The sequence below is a fragment of the Gorilla gorilla genome, chromosome 14 (assembly GCF_029281585.2).
Source record: "Gorilla gorilla gorilla isolate KB3781 chromosome 14, NHGRI_mGorGor1-v2.1_pri, whole genome shotgun sequence".
In the NCBI taxonomy this organism is placed as follows: domain Eukaryota; kingdom Metazoa; phylum Chordata; class Mammalia; order Primates; family Hominidae; genus Gorilla; species Gorilla gorilla.
Genome location: NC_073238.2, coordinates 46,825,910 through 46,853,480, shown reverse-complemented (window position 1 = coordinate 46,853,480; position 27,571 = coordinate 46,825,910). Strand labels below are relative to the sequence as shown.

General features: G+C 36.0%; 1 protein-coding gene across 8 annotated transcripts in view; it reads left to right on the top strand.

Moving 5' to 3' along the window:
* The window catches only part of LOC101153444 (NEDD4 binding protein 2 like 2), a 106,217-nt gene that overhangs the window by 6,662 nt on the left and 71,984 nt on the right, over positions 1-27,571 (top strand). For 5 of the 8 annotated variants that reach the window (XM_063697247.1, XM_019039657.4, XM_063697249.1 and 2 more), the window contains 4 exons: positions 4,994-5,118; positions 10,267-10,355; positions 11,087-11,163; positions 14,564-14,710. In XM_063697247.1, coding sequence (XP_063553317.1) covers positions 4,994-5,118; positions 10,267-10,355; positions 11,087-11,163; positions 14,564-14,710 — 438 coding nt within the window. The remainder of the gene's footprint in view (positions 1-4,993; positions 5,119-10,266; positions 10,356-11,086; positions 11,164-14,563; positions 14,711-27,571) is intronic. The other 3 variants (XM_019039659.3, XM_063697250.1, XM_055360543.2) reach the window with 1 other exon arrangement.

Below are 27,571 nucleotides of genomic sequence, written 5' to 3'. Positions count from 1 at the left end.
TTAATATTTGGTGAAATGACATTTTATATTAGTAGGGCAAAATATTCAATACATGGTAATAGGATATTTGATTGTCAGTCTGGAAAAATATTTAAAGCCCCTATCTTAAATCATTCACAAAAATAACTTCTAGATGGATAAAGGACTAAGAGTAAAAACAAAACCAGCAAGGAAACTGGAAGAAAATAGAGGTTTTTAAAAGTAATTTGAGAGAATGAGTAAAACAGTGGGATCTTTCTTACCCCCTAATAAATAAAAAGTGAGGGAATTTAAGAAATTAGTTTTTTGTTGTTATCATCTGTTTTACAGATTATTCTGGATATTTGCAATGGTAGGCTGAATAATGTACCCCTCCAAAGATACTCATGTTTTAATCCCTAAAACCTGTGCATATGTTGCGTTAGATGGTAAATTGGATTTTGCAAATTTGATTAAGGATGTTGCAATGGGGAGGCTGTCCTGGATAACTGGATTGGCCCAGTGTGATCACAAAGGTTCTTAATAAGAGGGAGGCAGGAGGAATTAGTCAGAGAAGGGTTAAGACCAAAAGCAAAGGTCAAGAGAGAAGATGCTGCACTGCTGGTTTTGAAGATGATGGAACATCCCATAAGCCCAGGTGTGCAGCTAACCTTTAGAAGCTGGAAAAGGCAAGGAAACATATTCTGTAGAGCCTCCAGAAGGAACACACGTCTGCACACACTTTGTTTTCAGCTCAGTGAAACTGATTTTGGACTACTGACCTTCAGAACTGTAAGATAAATTCCTGTTGTTTTAAGTTTGTGGTGTTATAGAAGTTACAGAAATGAATATACTTACCGTAGTTTAGAGAGAGATGGGAGGAGACTTTTTTTCTCCCTTCTTTTGAAGGAGGTAGGTCTCCTTAACTCCAGAGGAAAGACTTGTCTTTCTTCATGTAGGTCCCTTGATTCTTAATTCAGGGAGCGTTTAGAGATTGAATTACCCCAGTAAAGTAGTCTCAGGATAGGAAGTATATAAAGGCACTCAGTAGATAAGGAGGAAAAGTGTTGATGATGTGTCAGTTTTACTTAGATTTTGTATTTTTCTTGAAAATCACTTGTAAATGCACATGAAAGTATTAAAATAATGCTCAGTTCTTAGAAATTTAAAAACCAAACCATGAAAATGGACTCTCTTGTAGGCCTTGTTTTGGGAACAGATTCTCTTGGTTTACTTGTTTCTTATGTGAGAAATTATAAGCATAGAGTACATTGATTACTCAAGGCTGTATAACAGGTTACCCTAAAACTTAGTTGTTTAAAGCAACAAACATATTGCCTCGTAGTTTCTGTAGGTCTGGACTCTGGTTATAGTTACCTGGGTGCCTTTGGTTCAGTGTCTCTAAGAATGCTGTGATCAAGATGTTGGCTAGGACTGTTTCTGGTCTGAAGGCTTGATTTGGGAAGGATCTGGTTCTAAGAGCTCTCTCAAGATTGTTGACAGGACTGAGTTCCTTGTGAGCTATGTTGGATTGAAGACTTCAGTTCCTTGCTGGCTGGAGACTGGAGGCTTCTCTCATTTCTTTGCTACTTGGCCTCTGTCCATTCACAAGACAGCTGATTTCTTTCAAAGTGAAAAAGAAAGCATGCAAGCTCAAGTCTAAGACAGAAGCTACTTTTTTTTTTTTTTAGTAATCTCCGAAGTGACATCCCATCACCTGTATCATATTCTATTCCTTAGAAGCTAGGGACTAAATCCAAGCATACTGCAGGATAAGAGGATGCAAGGTTGTGAGTACCAGGAGGCAGGGATCATTGGAGGCCATTGGTTTTGGGGTCAAGGAGGTGCTTTATCTTAGCTCTCCCACTACCATCTAACTTGCCAAAATTATTTCTTCTCCTGGATTAGTTTATTATCAAATTGGCAGGCTTTTATGAGGATTAAATGAGGTCATGGATTTATGTAAAATGTTTGACATAAAATAGGCTCTCAAAAAGATAGCTATTGTTTTGAAAAAATAGAAATCAAGTGGCCACTGAGCCCAGATTTGATTTTTTTAAATTAGATATTTGACTTACTCACATTTCTAAATTTTGACATTCTAAGAATCCATTTTAGTAACTGACTTGAGAGTTCTGACAGAGTCTAAGAATTTTGAAAATACTGATGTTCTTAAATAATTTATTTTTGCTTTAGAGGCTTGATAAGACATTCAGATATTCCTAGATTCATATAGGTGTTTTTTTAAGTCCATAAAATAAAGCTTCATGGTTTGAAGTAATTCAGGGAATTTGAAAAAGATGCATAAACAGTCTATGCTGCCTGGGAGGAAAAGTCTTTTCAAGTTAAACTTATTTACTATAGTTATGATTTATATATTTAAGAAAATGTTCTTTATAGAGATTTGTTCATATGTATTGTTGACTTGTTTTAATGATATAAATTGGTTTATTGCTCCCCCACCTTTTATTTTGAGAAAATTTAAACCGGTTTTTAGATACAAAAAATATGATTGTCATGTAGAATGATATTATTAACATCTTAAAAATCACCTGTGCCGGGCACGGTGGCTCACGCCTGTAATCCCAGCACTTTAGGAGGCTGAGGTGGGAGGATCACCTGAGGTCAGGAGTTCAAGACTAGCCTGGCCAACTTGGTGAAACCCCATCTCTAATAAAAATACAAAAATTAGCCGGGCGTGATGGCACGTGCCTGTAGTCACAGCTACTCAGGAGGCTGAGGCAGGAGAACCGCTTGAACTTGGGAGGAGGAGGTTGCAGTGAGCCGAGATCACACCACTGCACTCCAGCCTGGGCAATAGAGTGGGACTCTTGTCTAAAAAAAAAAAAAAAAAAAAAAAGAAATGACCTGCTAATAAAGTAATAGAATGGAAAAAACGAAACAAAAAAAAACAAAAAAGGGAGCATAGAGTATCTAGACAAGGTGTTATCTGGATTTCTGGTACTGTTGAACATAGTTAGATGTCACATGATCAGTTACAATCAAAATCTCTTTTTGGGTGATTGAGTTTTGCTTTAGAATGCTAATATCATGGCATTTTCATATTCTAGGTTATCTGTATAAGCAGTAAGATGCCAAATATGTCAGATAGACATGTTTTGGATAAATCATGGCTGCTTGAAAAAGAAATCCAACTCCAGTCTCCCAAAAAGCAAACACACAACCCAACCCATTAATTTACATTTGGTTTGTCTGAAGTGATTTGAACTGTAATTCTGTAAGTGGAAATAGAGGTTTGTGCAAAAGTAATCACAGTTTTTAATTGGCATTTTAATGGCAAAAACTGCAATTACTTTCACACCAACCTATACATACTTAAATTGTTTTCTTTTGATACAAGTGATTTTATAAAATACACCACTGGCCCTCCATATTTGTTGATTCCACGTCAGTGAATTCAACGAACTTTGGACTGAAAGTATTTGAGAAAAAATATTGCATCTGTATTGAAATGTACAGACTTTTTTCCTTGTTATTTCCTAAACAATACAGTATAACAACTATTTACATAATATTCACATTGTGGAGTATTAGGTATTATAAATAATCCAGAGATGAGTTAAAGTGTATGGGAGGATGTGCATAGTTTATATGCAAACAGCCATTTTTATATCAAGGGCTTGAGCAGCAAGTGTGGTCCTGGAACCAATCTCCCATGGATATTGAGGGAGAGAACTGTATATGATACCGTTATAAGCTGAGGGATGGAGAGATGACACTTGTCATCTTAATAGTTTAAACCTTTCCTACTATTTTTTTAGTGAGAGGTAAGTAAGCTTGAATCATTCCAGGCCAATATTCTTTTACTCTCAATTCCTTCTATTAATACCACCTTCCATCCCACCAGTCCCCTCAAAATTATACAGTGATATCCAAATGCCTAATGGTTCAAAGAGAGGAGAGAAACAACAAAATACTCTCATTGTTGCTCTTGGATCCAAATCATTATCTTATTGCATTTTCCCTATCATAGCACACTCCCAATTTCTTTCATGAGTCATTGGTAATGAGAGTTCTGAGTACTTGTTAATCTTGCTGTACTTGTCAATTTAAGGCAGTATCATTTTCAAAACAAAGCTTGAGTATCATTGACCTGAACTGAGAGTTTATTTTTTATTTAGTGTTTAATAATTTCATTTAATGACTTAAGTTCTTAAAAATTTAAAGTTTGATTATACTTTGGAGGATCACAGATTGTTCCATAACCTTAAGCCTCCAACTATTTCTGACTTTCACTAGAGGATCATATATGCTTCATGGAAATGAGTATATTAAAGCTGTCTAGAGTCACATATGGTTTTTTCTAAATGAATTGCTTGCTTAGGCTTACTTGCTTTTTAGGTTACCTGTTGCACTAGATTGAGGCAAATAAAAATATACTAAAGTGAAAACATGGATAATAGTTGATATAATTTTGAGATTGGGTAAATAATGTTTTAAAAAGTTGCAATACAAATGCTGCTTCAAAAAGTTTTTGTTATGGCCAGGCACGGTGGCTCATGCCTGTAATCCCAGCACTTTGGGAGGCCGAGGCAGGTGGATCAAGAGGTCAGGAGTTCAACACCAGCCTGACCAACATGGTGAAACCCTGTCTGTACTAAAAATGCAAAAATTAGCCAGGCATGGTGGCACATGCTTGTAATCCCAGCTACTCAGGAGGCTGAGGCAGGAGAATCACTCGAACCCGGGAGGCGGAGGTTGCAGTGAGCCAAGATCGCGCCGCTGCACTCCAGCCTGGGCGACAGACACCATCTTAAAAAAAAAAAAAAAAAAAAAAAAAAAAGTTTTTGTTAGCATCTGTAATTGTGTAGATTTAAGTGTAAAGTGATTTGAAATCTGAAATCTTTGTAAGATTATTCAGCTCTTGTGCTGGTCCGTTCGTGATATACTTTCAGGTAAGTATCAGAAATCCATTTAATAACCTTTCCTGTGTGATTTATTTCACTTGGTTATATTTATTTCTGATGGTTATAGATTTTGTAAATGTCACCTTTATGATTTCTTTTATTAACAGAATTCTGCTTGGTCAGAATCGTGATGGCATTGTGTTCAGCACTGATGACTATTTTCACCATCAAGATGGGTACAGGTATAATGTTAATCAACTTGGTGATGCCCATGATTGGAACCAGAACAGAGGTTTGTTTTGGGCTAAGTGTCCCGGGATAGAATGTTTGGCTAGGAGTCAAAAGACCTAGATTTTATTCTCAGCTTAGGTTTTTACCAGCTGAATGACTGTAGGCAAGCCGTTTAAATAGCTTTGAGACCTAATTTCTCCATCTGTTAGAGGTGGTGATAATTATACTTGCCCTACCTGATCAGGGTTTTTGTGAAAAGCAGAGAATTTAGATAAAATGCTTTGTAAACTGTAAATAGTTTATCAGTATAAGCTGGTAAAATAATAGCAGCATGGGATATTTTAAGAGGCTTTATTTTATACTTGATGAGTAAATTCAGAGAACTTTGAATCTGTACCATTGTTATGTAGTCCCAAAGTTATTTCCCCGAGAAAAATGCTAATGTTTTCCAAGGCTTAATATACTGGTTGTGAATATTAAAAGTTTTTCTCATTGATATTGCTCTACAAGAAACCTACTTAATACATTTTTTAGAAGACATGGGTCAATTTCTGTTTATCATTAATAGGGGTTCTTAACCTGGGCTACACTTTTGAATTTCTTGGGGCCTTTAAAAAAAGCAAAAACAAAAAACAAAAAACAAAAAAAAAACCAGACAAAGAAAAAGTGTGCCTGGCCTCAGCCTTAGATATTTTGGTTTAATTGATCTGGGGTGGGGCCTAAACATTGATACTTTTTGTTTTGAAATTTCTCCAGACGATTCTGATGTATAGTCAGAATTGAAAACTGTTGATCTGAACCATAAGTAAATACATATGCTATGTTATTTTAAAAGAATGGATTGATGATTAAACAAATAGCTTTTATTATGAAAAATTTTAAACAGATTAAAGAGACTGTAATGAACCTCATAGACCCATCACCCAGAATTATCAGGTATTGAGATTTTGGTATATGGGCTTTTATCTTTTTGTTTGTACCCCTTTCTCTTTTTAAAGCAAATTCTAGACATCATACTTTATACATTTCAAAATAACTTTTTTACTGATCACATCTTTCACTTCAGTGCCGTTATCACACATTTAAAAAAATGCCAGTTCCTTCAGATCATGTAACCCAGTGTGTAATTGAATCTCCTCTGTTGTTCTAAAAAATCTCTTCACGGTTATTTTGTTTGAGTTGGGATCCAAACAAAGTCCACAAAATGCATTTTGTTTTATTTAATTAAGTTAATCCATAGCATGTTCCTTCTTTTAACCCTCATACCATTAACTTGTTGCAGAAACTATGTTGTTTGTCCTGTAGAAAGTTCCACATGCTGTAGTTGTCTATTTGCTTCTTGGTGTTAACCATTTAACTTGCTCCTCTTCTTTGTTTTCTGTGAATGGAAATTAGCTCTAGATTAGAGGCTTGATTAGGTTCAACATTTTTTTTTTTTTTTTGGCAAGCAGATATTTGGTTGTCCTATTCTTAGTAATGGTGAGCTTAATCAGTAGCTGCACAGGGACAACCTCGTCCCTCTGTCTGCTGTCAAGTTCCCTATTAACCTTATATCTGATGGTTTTATCCAATAATAAATTGTTTCCTGAGTCAGTTATTTCATTCAGAATTGCAAAGTGGTGATTTTTAGTTTAGTTATTCCTTCCATGTTTAATGGAATTCTTCTGTAATGAAGAACTTCTCTCAAAGCTGCCAACTAGGGTTGCCCTAAAGTATAATATATACAAGAAAAATAGTAATGCTTTTCTTTTTAATTGTCAAATACAGTAAGGAATTTCAGTGAGGATGTTTGTGTGTGTTTTAGAGATGGGGTCTTGCTTTGTTGCCCAGGCTAGAGTGTAGTGACACAATCATAGCTCAGTGCAGCCTCGAATTCCTGGGCTCAAGGGATCCTCCTGCCTCAGCCTCCTGAGTAACTAGGACTACAGGCAAGTAGCTGGGACTACATACGTGTACCAGCACACCCAGCTATTTTTTAAAAAAACTTTGTAGAATTTTGAATGAGCCACAGTGCCTGGCTGAGGATGGTTTCGAGTTAAAAGTTTTCACGCTGTTACAATTTATAGTTTCACAAGAATGTTTAAACATCAGATAAGTTTGATCATAAGACTGTTTCCTAGTATTTATTTTATAACGCTCTAGAATTTCTCCAAATATATTAGAGGGTGGCATAGCAGTCTAAAAAAATATTAATTTTTTAATTTTTTTAATGCCATAGAACATTTTTGCTCAAATCAAATAATGATGGTATTGCAATTCTGAAAATGTTTGGAGTTACTGGCCTAAAGGTAAGGGGAGCAAGATTAGTTGATAAGTTGAATGAATAGACAGGGCAGAGCCAGTATACCTTTGGTGAACTAGTAAGTTTATTTGCGTGGGACATTTTTTTCTCTTTGCAGTACTAGCATAGCTGGGTGCAGTGGCTCATGCCTATAATCCCAGCACTTTGGGAGGCCGAGGTGGGCAGATCACTTGAGCCCAGGAGTTAGAGACCAGCCTGGGCAACATGATGAAACCCCATCTCTACAAAAAGTAGAAAAATTAGCCAGGTGTGGTGGTGCACACCTGTAGTCTAAGCTACTTGGGAGGCTGAGATAGGAGGATTGCTTGAGGCAGGGAGGTCAAGGCTGCAGTGAGCTGAGATCATGCTACTGCACTCCAGTCTGGGTGACAGGGCAAGATTCTGTCTCAACAAACAAACAAACTAGTACAGAATATTTCATTAAAATGTTTATGTCATTTGAATTATGTTAATTATACTTCCTAAATGGAATAATGGTATCTTATTATGAAACCAGAATAATAAATATGAACTTGAATATATTTAAATGCTAGGCACCATTCTATGAAAATCTGTCTGCTTCATGTTTATTATTGAAATAATCTAAATTAATTTTAGAACACTTAAAATCGAAAACATCTCCAAAGTGTAGTTCTTCTCTTTCTTACAGTATGATAGTTCATTTGTTTAAGAAAACTATTCCCATTATTTGGGTATTCAAACACGTTTTTACTTAGGAGCTCTTTTTGCATGGAATGTACTAGACTGTGGTATTGGATGATAATGGAAAGAAGATAATCTCCCCATTCGTAAAATCAGAAATTTATTTGATCAATAAAACTTCTTTTCTGGAACACAACTCCTTGGATGTGTGAGCCTATCAGACATTAGGAGAATAATTTTAATAAGCTTTTGAATGGAAGATTTGATCACTATGATTAGAGACGGAGCAGTGGGAGATGATAGTGTCTTGGTGCTAGCACCAAGCTAGCACTAATAGATGATGGCACCTATTTATGACCCAAATTCTAAATTTCTTTTGGTATTTAGAGACATCTCCCAAATATATATTTCCCCATAGTGATTATTCTAACTGACCTTTAGCATTCTGTCTGTCCTAGACATCTGTATAAATGTTTTCATTCTGTTGAACTTAGTGGTTTGAATTCTAACTCCTGAGAAAATTTCCACATCTTTGCATTTTGCTTCAGCCTTCTTTTCCCCATAGTGTAATGGGGAACAAGAGGTGTTTGGTTACATGAGTAGGTTCTTTAGTGGTTATTTGTGAGATTTTGGTGCACCCATCACCCAAGCAGTATACACTGCATCCTATTTGTAGTCTTTTATCCCTCACTCCCTTCCCACCCTTTCCCCCTGAGTCTCCAGAGTTGAGTCATTCTTAGGCCTTTGGATCCTCATAGCTTAGCTCCCACTTATGAGTGAGAACATATGATGTTTGGTTTTGCGTCAGCCTTTTAATTTTTTTTTTTTTTTTTTTTTTTTTTGAGATGGAGTCTTGCTCTGTCACCCAGGCTGGAGTGCAGTGGTGCGATCTTGGCTCACTGCAACCTCTGCCTCCCGGGTTTAAGCAGTTCTCTTGCTCAGCCTCCCAAGTAGCTGGGATTACAGGCGCCTGCCACCATGCCCAGCTAATTTTTGTATTTTGAGTAGAGATGGCTTTTCACCATCTTGGCCATGGTGGTCTTGAACTGCTGACCTTGTGATCCACCTGCCTTGGCCTCCCTAAGTACTAGGATTACAGGTGTGAACCACCATGCCTGGCCTTTTTTTTTTTTTTTTTTTTTTTTGAGACAGAGTCTCACTCTTTGCCCAGGCTGTAGTGCTGCGGCGTGATCTTGGCTCACAGCAACCTCCACTTCATAAGGTTCAAGTGATTCTCGTGCCTCAGCCTCCCAAGTAGCTGGGACTGCATGCGCATTCCACCACGCCTGGCTAATTTTTTTATTTTTAGTAGAGATGAGGTTTTGCCATTTTGGCCAGGGTGGTCTTGAATTCCTGACCTCTGGTGATCCACCTGCTTTGGCCTCCCAAAGTGCTGGGATTATAGGTGTGAGCTACCACACCCAGCCTTGTGACAGTGATTCTTATCTCATAGTGCAAAAGATGGCATTTGGATGGGAGATAATAGTTCAGAAAAGTTCCATTCTACAGCAACTCCCAATTTGAGGACCATAGTTCTAAGAAATATCCACAAAATCAGTTGAACTGTGATTTTTAGCTACTTGGCATATAAAGTTTTGCTGTTAAGTAATGACTTAAATCCATAACTTTTCAAAAACATAAGCCTTACTTCAAAAGCATTATTTGTACATTGTAGAAAATTAGAAAATACAGATAATCATCTGCGGTAACTTTCCCAAAAAAGAGAAAATACAGATAAAATATTAAATGAAAATATTCTTACCACCTACAGGTGACCAATTTTAATATCTCCATAAGTCTTCCCCTGCTCTATCTTTTGACTTAAATAGGATCATATTTAACTATTGTCTTGTAACTTGCCATTTTCATTTAATAACCTCCATCCTTCCATGTCAAAATAATTTTGCACCTCTTCTCTTACTTAGTCTATATTCAGATGTAAATTGTTCATCTCTTGTATTTCCCATAAGTGAAAGTTAGTCCTAGACTTGAAGCCTTTATTAGCTGTAAGTTCAGCAAAATGCCTTTCAGAGCCAGTTTGTCAAAGCCAGCATCCAGTCAGGAGAATACACCTGGCATATGGTTGTGTCCTTTAATTCCCTTTCAATCTAGTGGAGTTCTTTTTTTCATGACACTGACTGAAGAGATTGCACAGTTTTGGTTTTAAGTACAGAGACGTAGTACATTTCTTAATAATAAATGTTTAACTTTTGTGTGTTTTAACCTAATTTGTTTTTTTGTTTTTAAATTTATATTTTATTTCAGCAAAACAAGCTATCGATCAGGGAAGATCTCCAGTTATAATAGATAACACTAATATACAAGCTTGGGAAATGAAGCCATATGTGGAAGTGGTAAATATGAAACATGAGAAAGTTTTTATTTTTTATTCTTGTCAATTTTTTCACATTCTAAAATTTTGGCTAGTTGGATCTTGATTATTAAAACATTTGTCCTTTGTTTTCTAAAGAGGTTTGTTGGTTTGCTTAGTTTTTAAAAAATTGTGAATGATGTTTTTTAAGGAACATGTTCATCTTGTTAATTTTTGTTTGTTTTTTTGAGACGGAGTCTCGCTCTGTCACCCAGGCTGGAGTGCAGTGGCACCATCTTGGCTCACTGCAAGCTCCGCCTCCCCAGTTCAAGCGATTCTCCTGCCTCAGCCCCCTGAGTAGCTGAGATTATAGGTGCCTGCCCCCATGCCCAGCTAATTTTTGCATTTTTAGTAGAGACAGGGTTTCACCATGTTGGCCAGGCTGGTCTCTAACTCCTGAGCTCAGCCAATCTGCCGTCCTCAGCCTCCCAAAGTGCTGGGATTACAGGCATGAGCCACCACGCCCAGCCTCATATTGTTTTGACTTTCCTTAAGGATAGTAATCTTAAGGAATTACTATTCCTTGAGAATAGTAATCAAAATTTATCCAGTTAAATAGTCTTAACTGTTATAAACCATATTATTTTATAAAGCGTCATTTTTCTTGGTCGAGCAAGTGTATAGTATTGTCGAAATGAAATTTATCTGTCTGCCTTCTTTTTACTTTAAGAAGTACTTCTCTGGGTTTTTGTTTTCTTCCTTTCCTTTGTGTAGGCCATAGGAAAAGGATACAGAGTAGAGTTTCATGAACCTGAAACTTGGTGGAAATTTGATCCTGAAGAATTAGAAAAGTAAGACACTCGAATTTTTATTGAATCCTTATCTTTTCTTCTTTCTTTTGTGAATTCTGACATCCTTTCACAGTTTATTGAATACAAATGTAGGTTCAGGAAACTGAGGGTAAAATGTGAGGACCTTTTTTCTCTGGTTTTTGGCTAGGCCACTTCTCTGCATTGTCCTTCCACCTTCATCTCCTTCCCATTTTAGGTCCCATCAACTTTTTACTTTGTGCTTTCATGTTGCTCCCACTTTTCTATCTTTTCAACTACAGGACCGTAGTATTATACCAAGATCCTTGGAATCAATGTGTTTTGGAATTTAGGTTTTAGCAATTTTTGAAAGGTAATATAGTGCATATACATCTAATCTTAACTCCCTTTTCAGAGTTTGGGGGAGCATGTTATAATCAAACATCTTAATATTTCTGCAGCAAATCATGACTAGTCAATTCAAGTAAATAACAAAGAATCTGCATAATGTAAAGTCAATTCTGAGTAAGTTGTTCTGCCAAATGAGTACAGATATGGGTAGAGTTTGCTGCCAAATGAGTCAGGGAGAACTGAGTTTTCGCAGCTTAACCAGATTTCAGTAATTGTGGTGAGAGATTGTGAACTTCTATTTTCAGTCCTGACTCTTCCATTTGTACCTATCTTTACCTTTTCCCTTCATATCACTGTGTTTCCTGACTGTTATTCCTTTTTTTTTTTTTCCTTTACTTTTTCTTTTTGAGATGGAGTCTCGCTCTGTCACCCAGGCTGGAGTGCAGTGGTGCAATCTCAGCTCACTGCAAGCTCCGCCTCCCAGGTTCATGCCATTCTCCTGCCTCAGCCTCTCAAATAGGTGGGACTATAGGTGCTGGCCACCACGCCTGGCTAATTTTTTTGTATTTTTAGTAGAGACGGGGTTTCACCGTGTTAGCCGGGATGGTCTTGATTTCCTGACCTCGTGATCTGCCCACCTTGCTTGGCCTCCCAGAGTGCTGGGATTACAGGTGTGAGCCACCACGCCTGGCCTTTTTTTTTTTTTAACTTTTATTCTCTTCCTTGTCCCCACCTTCCCACCCCTGTTTTTAGGTAACAACTTTATTGTGATAAAATTCACGTACCCTTACAATTCACCTATTTAATTGCATACAATTCAGTGTTTTTCTGTATATTCACAGAGTTGTGCAACCTTCACTCCTTTTTTTAAACTAGTTTTTCCCCTTCTACCTCAGTTTGCTTCAAGCCATTACTCTGTGTATGGGGTCCAACTAATTTACTTCCCTCTTGCCTTTCATTCCTTTGGCTACTTTCTCTTTCTGATTTGTATGCTCTGTGTTCATGTATAGACAGACAAACAGATTAGTATTAATATCTGATATTTTTTGCCTGCCTAGCTGTGTGTGTGTATCATACCTGAGGTGGAAGAGACAGAAGCTTAAAAATTAAAAATATTTGAGTAATGCTGAATAAATGAATGATAAAATGCTATGCAATTATGGCTTCATTACATTTTTGAGGAATTGTTAAAATTTATTATTTTCTTAATATAAATTTACCTTTATATAACAAAGCCAGTTTAACTGATACCTGGTGTAGTTTGATTTTTGAAAAGGATTGATTGAATCATAAATATTGGCATCTTGTGGATTTAGTCTTTTTTTTTAAATTAAAAAACATATTTTTTGAGACAGGGTCTACTGCTGTCACCCAGGCTGGAGTGCAGTAGTGATCTTTTTTTATTTTTATTTTTTTCACACAGAGTCTCATTTTGTTTCCCAGGCTGGAGTTCAGTGGGGCGATCTCAGCTTACTTCTGCCTCCCAGGTTCAAGCGATTCCCCTGCTTCAGCCTCCTGAGTAGCTGGGCATACAGGCACCTGCCACTACGCCTGGCTATTTTTTGTATTTTTAGTAGAGACGGAGTTTCACCATGTTGGTTAGGCTGGTCTCGAGCTCCTGACCTCAAGCAGTCCACCCACCTTGGCCTCCCAAAAGTGCTGGGATTACAGGTGTGACCCACTGCACCCGGCTTGCAGTGACGATCTTGGCTTACTGCAACCTCTTCCTCCTGGACTCAAGCGATCTACCCACCTTGGGAGTAACTGGGACTACAAGTGTGCACCACCACCATGCCCAGCTAATTTTTTTTTTTTTTGGTAGAGACGGTTTTGCCATATTGCCTACACTGGGCTCTTGAACTCCTGGGCCCAAGCAATCTGCTGGCCTCAGCCTCCCAAAGTGCTGGGATTACAGCTGTGAGTCACTGCACCCAGCCAGATTTAGTCATATCTTGCCAATTTTCAACTTGATCGCATTTTTTCTTCTATCTTTTTTGCTTTCTTTTCTTATCTTGAATGTAAACGTCAGCTTTGAAAAGTAAACATTTCTGGCCTTTTTCCAAGATAAATAAATTGGCATTTGTACATCTAGAATGATAAATGTAAAAATATGTTTCCTGTATGTTTTGTCATGTCCAGGTCAAGTTACAGAAAACTATGAGGGTAAAATAAGTTGTCAGGAGTTACTTGAGGGTCCAGAATAAATTTTAAACCACTTTTTAGTGTCGTATAACCTCACATACAGAAAATTACATAAATATAAATATATAACTTAACAAAGTTCTTACAAGATCAACACACGTTTAGCTATCACCCGTGTCATGGGAGCATTGCCAACATCTCAGAAGCTCTTTGCATTCCTCTTCCCAGTCACAGTTACCTTTTATTCTCTAAAGGTAGCCATTGTTTTGCCTGGGTAATCATAATCTCTTTTTTTAAAGTTTTGCCATAATATCTTTGGCCTTAATATCATAGTTTGGGGGCAGGGGCAAGGTTAAAAAAAATACCATAGTTTAGTTTTGCCTTTTATCAAAGCTTTATATTATGTATAATACATATATATATGGAATCCTACAGTTTATATTCATTGTGTCTAATTTATTTCACTCAACATTATGTTTGTAAGAGATGTTCAAATTGTGTCTGTAATAATAATTTGGTGTTGCCCATTTTAAAATGTGATGGGAACTACCATAAATAACTTCCAAAAAGTGATATTTTACTTCAATTTTTGCAAGTCCTAGAAGTCCACTCAATCTTTCTGTAATTCTTAAAACAGTATTTCATAATCTTTAATTTTGTTATTAACAAGGGGATATAGTCAGCAGGCTCAGTGAATAGGTAGTTCTATGTGAAAAGGATGTAATTAACCTTTTTCTGTGATATATGGAATCTTTATACCTTTTTAAAATATTGATAAAAACATTTGAGTTTTTAATAAGTCTTTTTACATAAAATGTGGACAGATGAAATATATATTGTTTATTTGCAAAATATTATTTAGAATTTGTGTGCTTTTTCTCTAAAACAGTTAATCTCTAAGCCTGTACATTCTGCAACAAAGATTTACAATCCTTTTCTTTTTTGTTAGGAGGAATAAACATGGTGTGTCTCGAAAGAAGATTGCTCAGATGTTGGATCGTTACGAATATCAAATGTCCATTTCTATTGTAATGAATTCAGTGGAACCATCACACAAAAGCACACAAAGACCTCCTCCTCCACAGGGGAGACAGAGGTGGGGAGGCTCTCTTGGCTCACATAATCATGTCTGTGTCACAAATAATCATTAAATTAGCTATTTTCAGCTAACACATTTGTTGTTGCACTTGAAAAAGAGTTAGTGAGCCTGTCTTGGAGTTTAAATAGTTTCAAATAAAAAAAGGCTACATTGCCTCACAAAAGATGTTCCCAGCAAGTTGTTTAAATTCCCAGCAAGTTGTTAAAGTGTAAATAAAAATATATGAAATTGTATTTTAAATGTTTTTATATTCTCTTGTTGTAATACTCTTGGCTGTTATGGAAGCACCTGAGTAATAGAGTGGTGGGTAGGAGCTAGGATGTTTTTCTACAATCGAATTTTAAACTAATTTATCTATTTTATAGATACTATTGAACAGTTTTTTAATAGTTCATATCTAAATCTAACTTTTCATAAAACTTTAGGGTTTTTCCTTCACTACCTTAAATATGCAAGAAATACTGACTTGGTATAGGGTACCTTAGTTTTCTCTATTCATTAGACAGGTAAAATTATATTTCAGCTGATTGATCTGTGTGACAAAATTATTTCTTAGCTATAATCAGCACATCACTTAGTTCAAACAAAATTCCCCAGCAAATGTTAGATAGTAGGTATATCAATCACCTGGGGAGTTTTCTTCCTAATATGCATATTCATCTTGTAATGCATACATAGTTATCATCCTCCTTCTCAACCCATCTCCCTAACCCCACATGCTTGCCAGTTCTTGAAGGGATAAAGTGATTCTAATAATGTTTTCTTCTCTCTGTTCAATTTAATGTGATATAATTCTAGTATAAAAATATTTTGGACAGTTGCTTAACATGGTCATAAGAGGATTTGTACTATAGAATATCTTCTAGTACTAATTTTTCTGTAGAGCAAATTATATTTCTCTCACTGGATAGTTTTTAGATGTGTTTCTTCATATGAAATTAAAAACTGAGATGGAATTCATTTCAGAGGTCTTGTCATTCATCCCCTGCCTTCAAACCAAGCTTTACCTAGACTAACCTAGATAATTAAGCATTTCTCTTTGTAACATGAGGAAAAAAATACTACTACTTCTCTTAATACCATTGTTACCAATGTCTTCTGAAGAATATTTCTTCAACAGTTTTGATTTACTTTTTTGATTTACTCTTTTTAGGGGAAAAAAAACCCAGCTAATTACAATGGTGTCTTAAAAATTAAGCATTATGATTCTTTATATGTTTTACATAATATTTTGTGGCCTTTAAGCTTTCTCCTAAACCAGCACATCTTGAATCCCATAGTATTTCTTTGTTTTAAAACCTTTTGCTATTCCTTTCAACTTTAGATATTCTCTCACATCTTTATATTACTTTTTAAGTTGTGAGGCCAAAAACTAGATTCACTGCTATCAACAAGGTCTTTGTTACATTGCCTTTAGTGAAATAAGAATATGATTTTATTTGTACTATTCAGTGCTGTTAACATTTGAATGAATATTACCTTTATCTTAATACGTGTGTTTGTATATATTTGTTCATCTTAACTACGATGTAAGAATATGCTAATTCATGTTTTGTGTGTAAATGTATATTGTATACATATACACATCTTCATCTATGTTTTCATATATTCTTTTATTTCAGAGTAATACTTGTTGGTGTTTGGACTTGTGTTTCTAAGTATTTTATTCTGTAGATTAGCGCAGTTTGAAAATTGTACAAAAGGATTTCATTTTGGGACAGGTGAAACAACTCTTAGGTAGACTATATGTCCCTTTCTTTCCCTCTGTCTTCATAAACTTAGGAGTAATAGTACTATAAATTTAAATTTTTGGCTGGGCACGGTGGCTAACACCTGTAATCCCAGCACTTTGGGAGGCCGAGGTGGGCAGATCACCTGAGGTCAGGAGTTTGAGACCAGCCTGTCTGACACAGTGAAACCACATCTCTACTTAAAATACAAAAATTAGCTGGGTGTGGTGGTGTGTGCCTGTAATCCCAGCTACTTGGGAGGCTGAGGGGGGAGAATCGCTTGAACCTGGGAGGCAGAGTTTGCAGTAAGCAGAGATTGCGCCACTTGCACTCCAGCCTGTGAGACAGAGTGAGACTCCTTCTCAAAAAAAAAATTAGTTCTTTTAAAATAACTTTTACATTTATTTTTGGAAAGTAGAGTATTGCCTTTGGGAGAAACAGATTATGAGGAAATATGTTCATATTAAGTTTATTTTAATTTCCAGATTTTATTATAGACTTGTCTTCATCTCCTAGTTCTGACTACTAAATAATAATCAGTTAGAGATCATTTGTCATTACCAATTAATTTTTTTACATTATAATGTTAGCCAACTACTGTTGCATCACAGAATCCAAATAAATAAATAAATCTTACTGAGGCTGGAAAGCTAACATTCTTACTCAGAATTAAACAAACAAGGTCTTGTCCTGCTACGTGGGCTGGATGGAGTGTGGTGGCGTGATCATAGCTTGCTGAAACCTTGAACTCCTAGGCTCAAGAGGTCCTCCTTTCTCAGCATCCCAAGTAGCTGGGACTTCAAGCATGCACTGCCACACCTGGCTTATTTTGCATTAAAAAAATTTTTTTGTAGAGATGGGGTCTTGCCTTGTTTCCCAAACTGGTCTTGTACTCCTGGCCTCAAGTGATCCTCCCAAAGTGCTGAGATTACAGGCATGAGCCACTGCACCAGCTTTAGTGATTTTTTTTTTTTTTTTTTTTTTGAGACAGAGTCTTTCTCTGTCGTCCAAGCTGGAGTACAGTGGCATGATGTCAGCTCACTGCAACCTCCACCTCCCAGGTTCAAGCGATTCTCCTGCCTCAGCCTCCCGAGTAGCTGGGATTAGAGGCACTCGCCACCATACCTGGATAATTTTTGTATTTTTAGTAGAGACAGTGTTTCACCATGTTGGCCAGGCAGATCTCGAACTCCTGACCCCAGGTGATCCGCCTGCCTTGGCCTCCCAAAGTGCTGGGTGGGATTACAGGCATGAGCCACCACACCAGGCCTAGTTGGTTTTTTTTAAGGTGGAAAAACAGTTGTTTTCCTAAACATTGTGGCTAATTTTAATTAAAAACAGAATGGAGGAATGAATATGCAGTGGAAATACTAAAATCACTGTTTAAAGTCATTGCTTGGTGTTTAAAAATCTATAAAAATGTGAAATTTACAATTTTTCATCAAAATTCTATTCAGACAGTCTTTTTTGGGGGGTTGGGGTTAAGAGAGGAGGTCTCTTTCTGTTGTATAGACTGGACTTGAACTGGTCTCAAGTGATCCTCCTGCCTCAGCCTACCTGGTAGCTGGGATTACAGGCACCCAGCCAGGTATAGTGTTAGTGGAATAGACACCTGCTGCTATACCCCATTCTAACCATCTCCATCACAAATAATTAAAGTGAATATTAATCATATTTACCTAAGATGGAGTACATCTTAGTTAAGTAGAATACAACTTCTAGTTTGATTCAGTAAGATTAAATTGTATTTATTTTTTTGTTCCATAGGTTTAGTGCAGAAGTTACCTTTTTGTGGTAAATGAATTTATAATTTTTTGTGTTTCATAATTTTAGTGAAAATTCTTGTGTGGTAATTAATTTGAACTTTTGATACTGCTTTTTAACCAGGTAATCTTTATTTTCAGTATTATCTTTGTAAAAGATAATGTTAGCTTTTTTATATTTTTGTCTGTTTTAAAAGTAAGATTATTTACAAAAGACTGAATTTTTTTAATTGTTGGAGTGGGTGATTTAAGTATTTGAACTTTGCTTATCTCTTGTCTAATTAATACAGATTCTGGAATTTTCCAGTTTTACGTATAGATAAGTTTTGAAAGTATGATTTAAGAGGATATGAAATGTTTGTATTGGCTATACTTGAATTTTTTTATTGCAAAAATGTCTGATTTTCTGAGACTGGTTTTCTAACTATTTATAAAGAAAATTGGTTGTGGTCTCTTTGGAAAATGTAGAAGAAATGTGGTTGTGTGTTCTAGTGCCTTGGCCAGATAGGCTTGCTAGTCTTTATTGAAGTTTAATGTATTCTGACATGAATACAATAACTAATAAGGGCTAAAGTTGTATTGTTGTTGCTTTTTTTTCCTTAACATTTGCAATCCAAATTGAACAATGTCTTATAACAAAATCTTAGCTTATGATTCAGAATAAATAATTCAGAACATTCAGAATAAATAATTTGGTGGCAGCAGCAGGAGTTAAGTTAGTGATTTTTTAGAGTTAAGTTTTAGGAGCTACAATTTATAAATTAAAAATTTTCCTATTAAAGTTACCAGCTGTGTCTTCGTGAATTTTCTGAGAAGGAGAGATTGTATTAAGGGATTAATGAATGTTTGGTGATAAGACTGGCATACAAATCTTTATTTTTAAAAGGTATCATTAAAACAGTTGGCTTCCCTGTATGTATACTGTATTTCCTTCTTACACAGTCCTTAGGATGGTAAGAAGTAGTAGTAAATTTCTTGAAATAGACCCTAAAAATATAGGGATTAGTGACTGTCTTATGTGTCATTTTGATTCCTTTTTTACTTTGCAAAGCAGTATTTAGATTGATTCAATTTAGTTGATTTAAATTGCCAAATATATTAAGCCTAAGTTTTCACTTTTGCATGGTTTGTAAGTTTCAGAGCAAACCTTGAAAAGCTAATGATTATGATTATCTGCAACTAAGTTCAGAAAACATGTAAAAGAATGGCTACAATTTACTCTCAATAATTTAGACTACATTGAGTGGTGTCATTTTTGTAATAGAATATACATGTATGTAAGCAGTAATTTGGAAGATCTCCTACAGAAATTCTTTTTTTTTTTTTTTTTTGAGACGGAGTCTCGCTCTGTTGCCCAGGCTGGAGTCCAGTGGCGCGATCTCGGCTCACTGCAAGCTCTGCCTCCCGGGTTCACGCCATTCTCCTGCCTCAGCCTCCTGAGTAGCTGGGACTACAGGCGCCCGCCACCATGCCCGGGTAATTTTTTTGTGTTTTTAATAGAGACGGGGTTTCACCTTGTTAGCCAGGATGGTGTTGATCTCCTGACCTCGTGATCCGCCCACCTCGGCCTCCCAAAGTGCTGGGATTACTGGCATGAGCCACTGCGCCTGGCCAGAAATTCTTAATGTATTATCACTCTATGCACAAGAACAAGAAGAAGGAGTAGCACAAATAACTTTGGAAAGAGAGTCTCAACAGTAAATAGTTATTCTAGAAGCTAAGCTGTATGTGTTGAAAAGTTTTGACTTTTTGTATATCCAATAGAAATGTATTTAATCATTCATAATCTCTTTTTTTCCTTCTCCTTCTGACAAATTCTGTTCTCTGAAAAATAACCCTGTTACATTCCAGTTGTGGTAATTGTAATAATTACACATTATAATTCACTTCCCAGAATGGAATATGTTAACTTCAGTAAGTTCTCTTAAATTTCAGTGTGGAAAAAAATAGGTGATTTTTCTGTAGCATGGACACAGGCACAGTCTGATCCCTAATCTCAAAACTAGACACAATTGCATTAGCAATTGGTGAGTAACTGAAGACTTCACATTGAAGTCTTGGTTTGGTTTTTAATATTTCCATTTCCTTTTTTTTTGTAATTGAACTACTTTTTGTAAATTGATGGGAAGATTGAAATACTTTGAGAGGAGCTATTGGGTTTGCCTCTCAGTTTTTCTAGTAACTAAGGGAAAAAGAATAATGTGGTTTTTCATGGTTGAAATTGTGTTTTAGTAGAGTCCATTGAAATATACTTTATTATTTGGATTATTTTCTTATTTGCCAGTTTTAACTGTTTTCAGATGGTACATGTAAAGTTAAAGTTTTATTCTTGGTGCTAATTTTCATTTGGTAATTATAATAATTGTACAGCTTTCAGAATATCTCTTCATTCTGAAAGAAATTCTGAAGAGTAATTCTGAACTCTTCAGTTTTTTAGTGTAACAAAATGAAAGAAAATTTACTCAGGAAGGGATTGTGGGTTCTTTGTTTTCCTTTTTTTTCTTCTGTTTTTCTTAATCTTAGAAATCATATTTCTTTTTCTTTCATAGTCTTTTCTTGTGTACGTGTTTTCTTTCACTCTATTCATTTTTTGCTCAGCTATCCTCCTGTAACCTCATAACATTCTTAATGAAGATGATGGGATGGTAAGTGTCTGGCAGAGCGGGAGATAATATCTTTTTCCCTCCTGTATTCTACTGAACTCATTGTTCCTTCTCAGCCTTACTTAACCAAGTTAAACTTATACACCACAGCTCTGCATTTAGTTTCCTGACCCTGTGGGTTAGGTAGAATTTAGATATGAAAATGGCTGGAAAGATTTATAAAAATCTATTATGTTAATCATTGGTGGGGAATCCATAACATGGCATAGAACTTGAATGTATGGATTTGAGAAAAAATATTTACATTAACTTAATTATATGATGATGGATGCTAATTGATAAGCAGTAGGTTGAAATTCACTGTTACATAATTCACTATTATGTCATGGTTGCTGGTTGCCCTTAACTGAATGATTTTGAAGGAAAGCTGATAACTATTTTGAGTTAAATTTTTACAAGTGGTTTCTTATATGGTGCAATGTCGCTGCAACAAACAGTAGGAATTTTGTAGCAAAAAGTCTTAATAATATCCATTTAAATAACTGCTGCTTATTTAATGCCCATCAGTGCTAGGCCCCCATCTAAATGTGATTGTTACAGTCGTTAATTTTCACAATTCTACAATGGCTTCAGAAAGAGGAAACAAAAATTTAGGTTAAACGACTTACCTAACATGATTTCTCTAGTAAGAGATAAAACTGTGATTCAAATCTATGTTAGACATGTATCTACTGTAACCCTGTATTATTTTTTTTAACCACATAGTTATCTTTTTTTTTTTTAATTTGGTGTTTTTCCAAGGTTAAAAAGAAATTCCAGTGAAGAGTTGATTCCATCTTTATGGTATCTTTATTTTTTAAGGTTATAAGGTATGTTGATTTATCAGGAAAGTTAAATGAAGAAATCTTTAAGAGGCCATTTAGAATTCTGTTTTTAAAAGTCAAAATTGAAAAGAGTTGGGCCGGGCACAGTGGCTCACGCCTGTAATCCCAGCATTTTCGGAGGCCGGGTGGGTAGATCACCCGAGGTGAGGCGTTTGAGACCAGCCTGGCCAACGTGGTGAAACCCTGTCTTTACTAAAGATACAAAAATTAGCTAGGCGTGGTGGCGTGTGCCTGTAATCCTAGCTACTCAGGAGGCTGAGGTAGGAGAATCGCTTGAACCTGGGTGGCAGAGGTTGCAGTGAGCCAAGATGGTGCCATGCACTCCAGCCTGAGCAACAGAGTGAGACTCCATCTCAAAAAAAAAAAAAAAAAAAAAAATTGATAGAGTTTATACTATTTAATGTTTAAATGTTTTTTGTAAATTAAACATCAATACACTTGATAATCATATTTCAGGAACATTTTTTTCCATTGAATTATTTACATATACTATTGTACTTTAAGGCTTTAAATTAATTTTAATATTTTATTATTTTAATTAGCATTTGAAATGTATAGTGTTCAATAAATAGATTGCTAAATTATGTTAAGTTGGATTTTTTTAACCCTAATTAATTTTCAGGCAGTATTTCCTAAAATAAGTCAATACTACTTGTAAGTGGTTTTACTTACTTTTCTTTTATGTCCACTTATTACGTAAGTATGTTAGTAGTAGACATCATGGAAATTACATAAATTTTCCGAATATTTGAAGAATTAAAGGAGCTTTTTCTCTATAATAGGAACTTTTTATTCTTTTATGGAATTTTAAATTAATTTTCTGAAAGAACAGTAAAAGAGACAGTTACTTAAGTTTGCTTTGTAAATAACTTAAATTTTACAAGGAAAATCTTGAAGTACAGAATTCTTACTGTTGGGTATTTGCTTTATTTTGTTTTAGTCAACTTAAAAAAATTGAAGAACTGGGTCTTGTTTGGTTTCTCTTAATTCCTTAAGAGTAGTTTGTGTTTTTTCTTCATTGTTCTAAATGTTAGAGTTGGAGTTTTTGTTTAGAATAGAAAAGAAAAGTTGGAGTTTTTGTTTAGAATAGAAAAGAAATGTCATTGGTTTTATGAATAGATTAAGATAGTTTTCAATTCAGGAAACTGGTAAGCAGTACATAAGGGTATTGAGATTATAGGAATATAGTTCAATGTAACCCTTGGCAGAGATGCAGTTAAGACATTTATCTAGAATATAAGTAAATTGAAGTATTTATAGGAAATGTGATAAGAGTAATGGGCTAGACATTTTGAAAATTAAAACCAGGGATCTTGTTATCTTTGGATCACTACTGTGTCCTAGGAGCTTTATTCTTTACTAAGAATCAGTAACTGTTTTATTCGATATTAGGCACAGTCTTCTCCCTAAAACAGTCAACAAACTTTTGATACGAAGGAAGCAGTAATCAAAGAAGAGAAACGTTACAGGGCAGTTTGTAATAAAAGTTGAGTATCCCTATCTGAAATGCTTGAGACCAGAAGTGTTTTGGAGTTCAGATTTTCTTTTGGATTTTGGAATATTTGCAGAATACCTACTGATTGAGCGTATCTAACCTGGAAATCCAAAGTGCTCCGGTGAACATTTTCTTTGAGCATCATGTCAATCAATGCTCAAAAAGTTCAGGATTTTGGAGCTTCTTGGATCATGGGTGCTCAACCTGTATAGGAAACGTGGAGATGGAGCATGAATCAGTTGTATTTGATACTTGCTGGGGAAAGGATTTCCAGACCACCAGAGAAGAAGGATCACCCATTTAACTTGGTGTATCCAGTGCCATATCAGAGCCTTTTCTTCCATTTTAACCTCACCAGTAGTCTTTAGATTTGTGGTTTATGATCAAGAAATTAAATCCTAGAATACAGATTAGTAGAGCAAAGTTGAGGCTTTTGATTATCTATTTCTTTTAAGGTTTTTCGCTTTAACACTTTACAGAAGAATTTCTAGACTGTCTGAGAAGAATACTCCAGGTATTTGTCCCAGTCTTAAAGTGGTTCAACAAAAAGTTCATAATCACTTTTTAGAACCCTTTTCCCAAAGAACTGTGATCCTATGTGTAACTTAAAAAAAGAAAACACACAAATGCTTGCATCTTTTTTCACATATTTATCTGTATTCAGCAATCAAGAATAGCTGGTACTGATGGGTATCTTTACATGATTTTTCGTTATTTATCTGAAAATAATATATATTGGGTCATTATTTGGCTTTTCAACCTCAGTAATTCAGTAACTTTCTTTCAGTTAATTTTGTTGACCTGTTTTGGACACTTTTCAAAATATTCTTAGCATGATTTTACTGGGAAGAACACATTATTACAAGAGTTAGGCCGTCTGAGTTCCACCTCCATTTGTGTCCATCCTCTCTCGTTTGTTTATTGAATGCCTTCACCTGTGCTCTGAATTGCATCTCTTTCCTTCTCAGGAAATTTTATACATTGTCAATTATTCCTTCTCTCTAACTTCAACCTCGCCTTCTTTGCTGAGTCTGACCCATCAACAGTTAAACATGATCAAGTCTTCCGATTTAAAAGTCCCTCTTTCTTGACACAGCTCATTTATAGCCAAACTTCTTTCTAAAGAGTAGTCTACATTCATTTTCTTTTTCTCCCTCACTTCTGATAATATTGAACCCACTCCATTTTAGTTTCTGTCCCTATCATTCCTCTAAATTGATTAAGGTCTCCAGAATATTCCTCTGTATTTACGGGCATTATTCACTGCTCTTCTTATTTGACTACTCAGCAAGCATTTAACTTTTGATCAGTTTTTCCTTAAAATACTTTACTTGGCTTCCTTGACATCATGGTTTTTGTTCAGATCTCTGGTTATTTCTGTCTCCTTTGCTGCCTTCTCCTCTTGGTCCTTGAATTTTAGAATTCTTCAAATCTCAGTTCTAGACAATCTTCTATTCTTACTCTTAGCTTTCCCTATGTGGTCTCATCATTTCTCATGTGGACATAGTAGTCTCCCCACTTTTATTTTTGCCACCTTACAATTTTATCCACAGAGCAGCTAGAGTAGTCTATAAATTCTTTTTAAAATACGTAAAATCACTCACTGCTTAGACACTACATAATCTAGTCCTTGGCTGCTTCTCTGACCCTGTCTTATACCAGTCTGCATTTACTACAGTCCATCTATACTGGCCTCTTTGAACTGTTCTTCAGACATGATAAGCTTGTCCTTGCTAAAAGCTCTAGCTGTTATTTCTCCTTGGAATGCTCTTCTCGTCTACTCTCCCTATGCCTAGCATTTTCTTAACGTTTAGGTCTCACCTGAGATGTCACTTTCACTGTAGTACTAGTAGTTGATGTTACTACTGATTCGTTGGCAGTATTCCTGAAATAGAATATAGGATAAATGAGGACATGTTTATTTTGTTCACAGCTGTGTCCACAAAATCTAGACAGTGCCTGTAGTACTGTAGGAGCTCATTAAGTAGTCGGCTGATTGATTTTTATACCTACTGGTTCTATTAACAGTAGTGACCCCCAAATGTATTTTCTTCATAACCTTCTCCTCTGAACTCCAGTCTGTATATTTAACTGTCTACCTGACATTTCCACTTCTAAGCTTAAAAGGCTCCTCCAGTTGAACCTGTGATCTCTCTAAATCTGGGACTCCAGGATTTCCTGCCACAGTGAATGGATTTACCTTTCATCTATTTCTGTAAGCTAGAAAGTCGAGAGTCTTCTTCAATGCCTTCTTTCCCCCTCGTATTCAATCCATCAAATGGATTCTATGGACTTTGCCACCTGAATATCTCTTGAATCTGTTCCTACATTTTAAACTACCATCATTTGATGGATTTTCACACAGTGAGCGTATCTATATAATTAATACCCAGGTCAGGAAATACAATATTACTAGCACCTTAGGAGCTCCTTGTGCCCTCTCTCTGTCAGAATGATCTTTTTAAAGGGAAAATGTGATCATGCTTAATGCCTTTCAGTTGCTTCCCATTGCTCTTAGAATAAAGACCAGAAATCATAATGTGATATTTAAGATCCTGGATGATGTTACTGTTTTTCCTATGCAACTTCATGTTTTTTAAATTATTTTCTCACTTTCTGTATTCCAGCCCTGATAACCACCTCTCAATTCCTTGAATGTGGTATGCTGTTCCCTCTTGCTAAAAAATTCTATGTACACATACCCCTTCCGTTCTTGTCCTTCAGATTTGAGCTCTTCAAAGTTTTCTTGGACATAGCAAGCTTGATGAGGTCCCAAATACATCTTATGTGCTCTCATGTATTTTATTCATTTGTATATTATTATTTCCCTTCATTATTTTTAAGCTAATGAGTCAGGTATTACACCTGTTTTGCTCACTGTTGCTTGGTCATCAGCTAGCACGGTGGCTGGGAAAGATTGGTATTCAATATTCATACAATAAGCGAATATGAGTAGTTTAGGGTTTGTTATGGGATGAATTACCCATCCCCACCCCCCACTCCCACACACAGACACCCAACTGATACACTGAAGATTAAAATTCTAACTGTAGAACCTAGAATGTAACTGTATTTGGAGATAGGGCCTTTAAAAAGGTAATGAAGATAAAATGAAGTCATATGGGTGGACTCCAATTCCATATGAGTGGTTTCCATTAAGAAGAGATTAGGACACACACACAGAAAGGTAAGACCATGTGAAGACACTGGAGGAAGATGGCCATCTACAAGCCAAAGAGATCTACAGGCTTTAGAAGAAACCAACACTGCTGACACCTTGATCTTGGACTTCTAGAAGTGTGAGAAAATAAATTTCTGTTCTTTAAACTACCCAATCTGTGATACTTTGCTATGGAAGCCCTAGTAAACTTATATGGATTTTGGTATTGGGAAAGTGGGGTGCTGGTGTAATTAATACCTAAAAATGTGGAATTGGCTTTAGAACTAGATAATGGGTAGAGACCAGAAGAAGTATTTGTTAGAAAAAGCATAGACTGCCTTGAAGAGATTGTTGGTAGAAATATGGATGTTGAAGGTGATTCTGGTGAAGCTTAGAAAATAGGAGAGCTGTTGAGAAAGCTTCTGTCATCTTAGAGGTATACATATGTCACCTTGAATAAATATTGGTAGAAATATGAATGTTAAAGGTGTTTCTGGTAGGAACTCAAACAAATGAGGAATATATTGTTGGAAACTGAGGGAAAGGCAATGCTTATTATAATGTGGCAAATAGCCAAATTGTGTTTTGTGGAAAGTGGATGAACTTACAAAGTGATGAACTTGAATGTTTAGCTGAGATTTCTAAGCAATGCATTAAAGATATGGCCTGGTTTCTCCTTGCTGCTTAAAGTAAAATGCAAGAGGAGAGAGAGAAATTTAAGAAGGAATTATTAAGCCAAAAGCAACGAGAGCCTGAAGATTCGGAAAATTCTCAGTCTATCCATATTGCAAAAATTTAGCATGTTCTGGAGGGAACATCAAAGTTGTTGCAAGAAAACCATTTCCTAAAGCAATTAGGGTTATGTGACTTGTGGATCCAATCAGCCATCTTGGCAGCAACTAGCAGAAGCCAGGATAGAGATGGGGTTATACCTATGGAAATGCTGCTGGCTGGTACCGAAGGGAACAGAGGGATAAAAATGAAGGAAGTCTGTTGGATTTCTGAGATTCTATAAAATGGGTCAGTAGAGCTATCTGGTTGTGAACATGTGTTCTTCAAGAAGAGGGAAGAATGACCCTGAAGATGATTGAGAAGGCAAAGGGGCTACTATTGCCACCACAGGACCAGAGGGCTCAGGCCTGAGGAGTCAAGGTAGGCTACTTCTTAGGGCTGAGGGAGGTGGGCTAACACACTGGTGGGCTCAGAAGACAGGGCTGCCACCC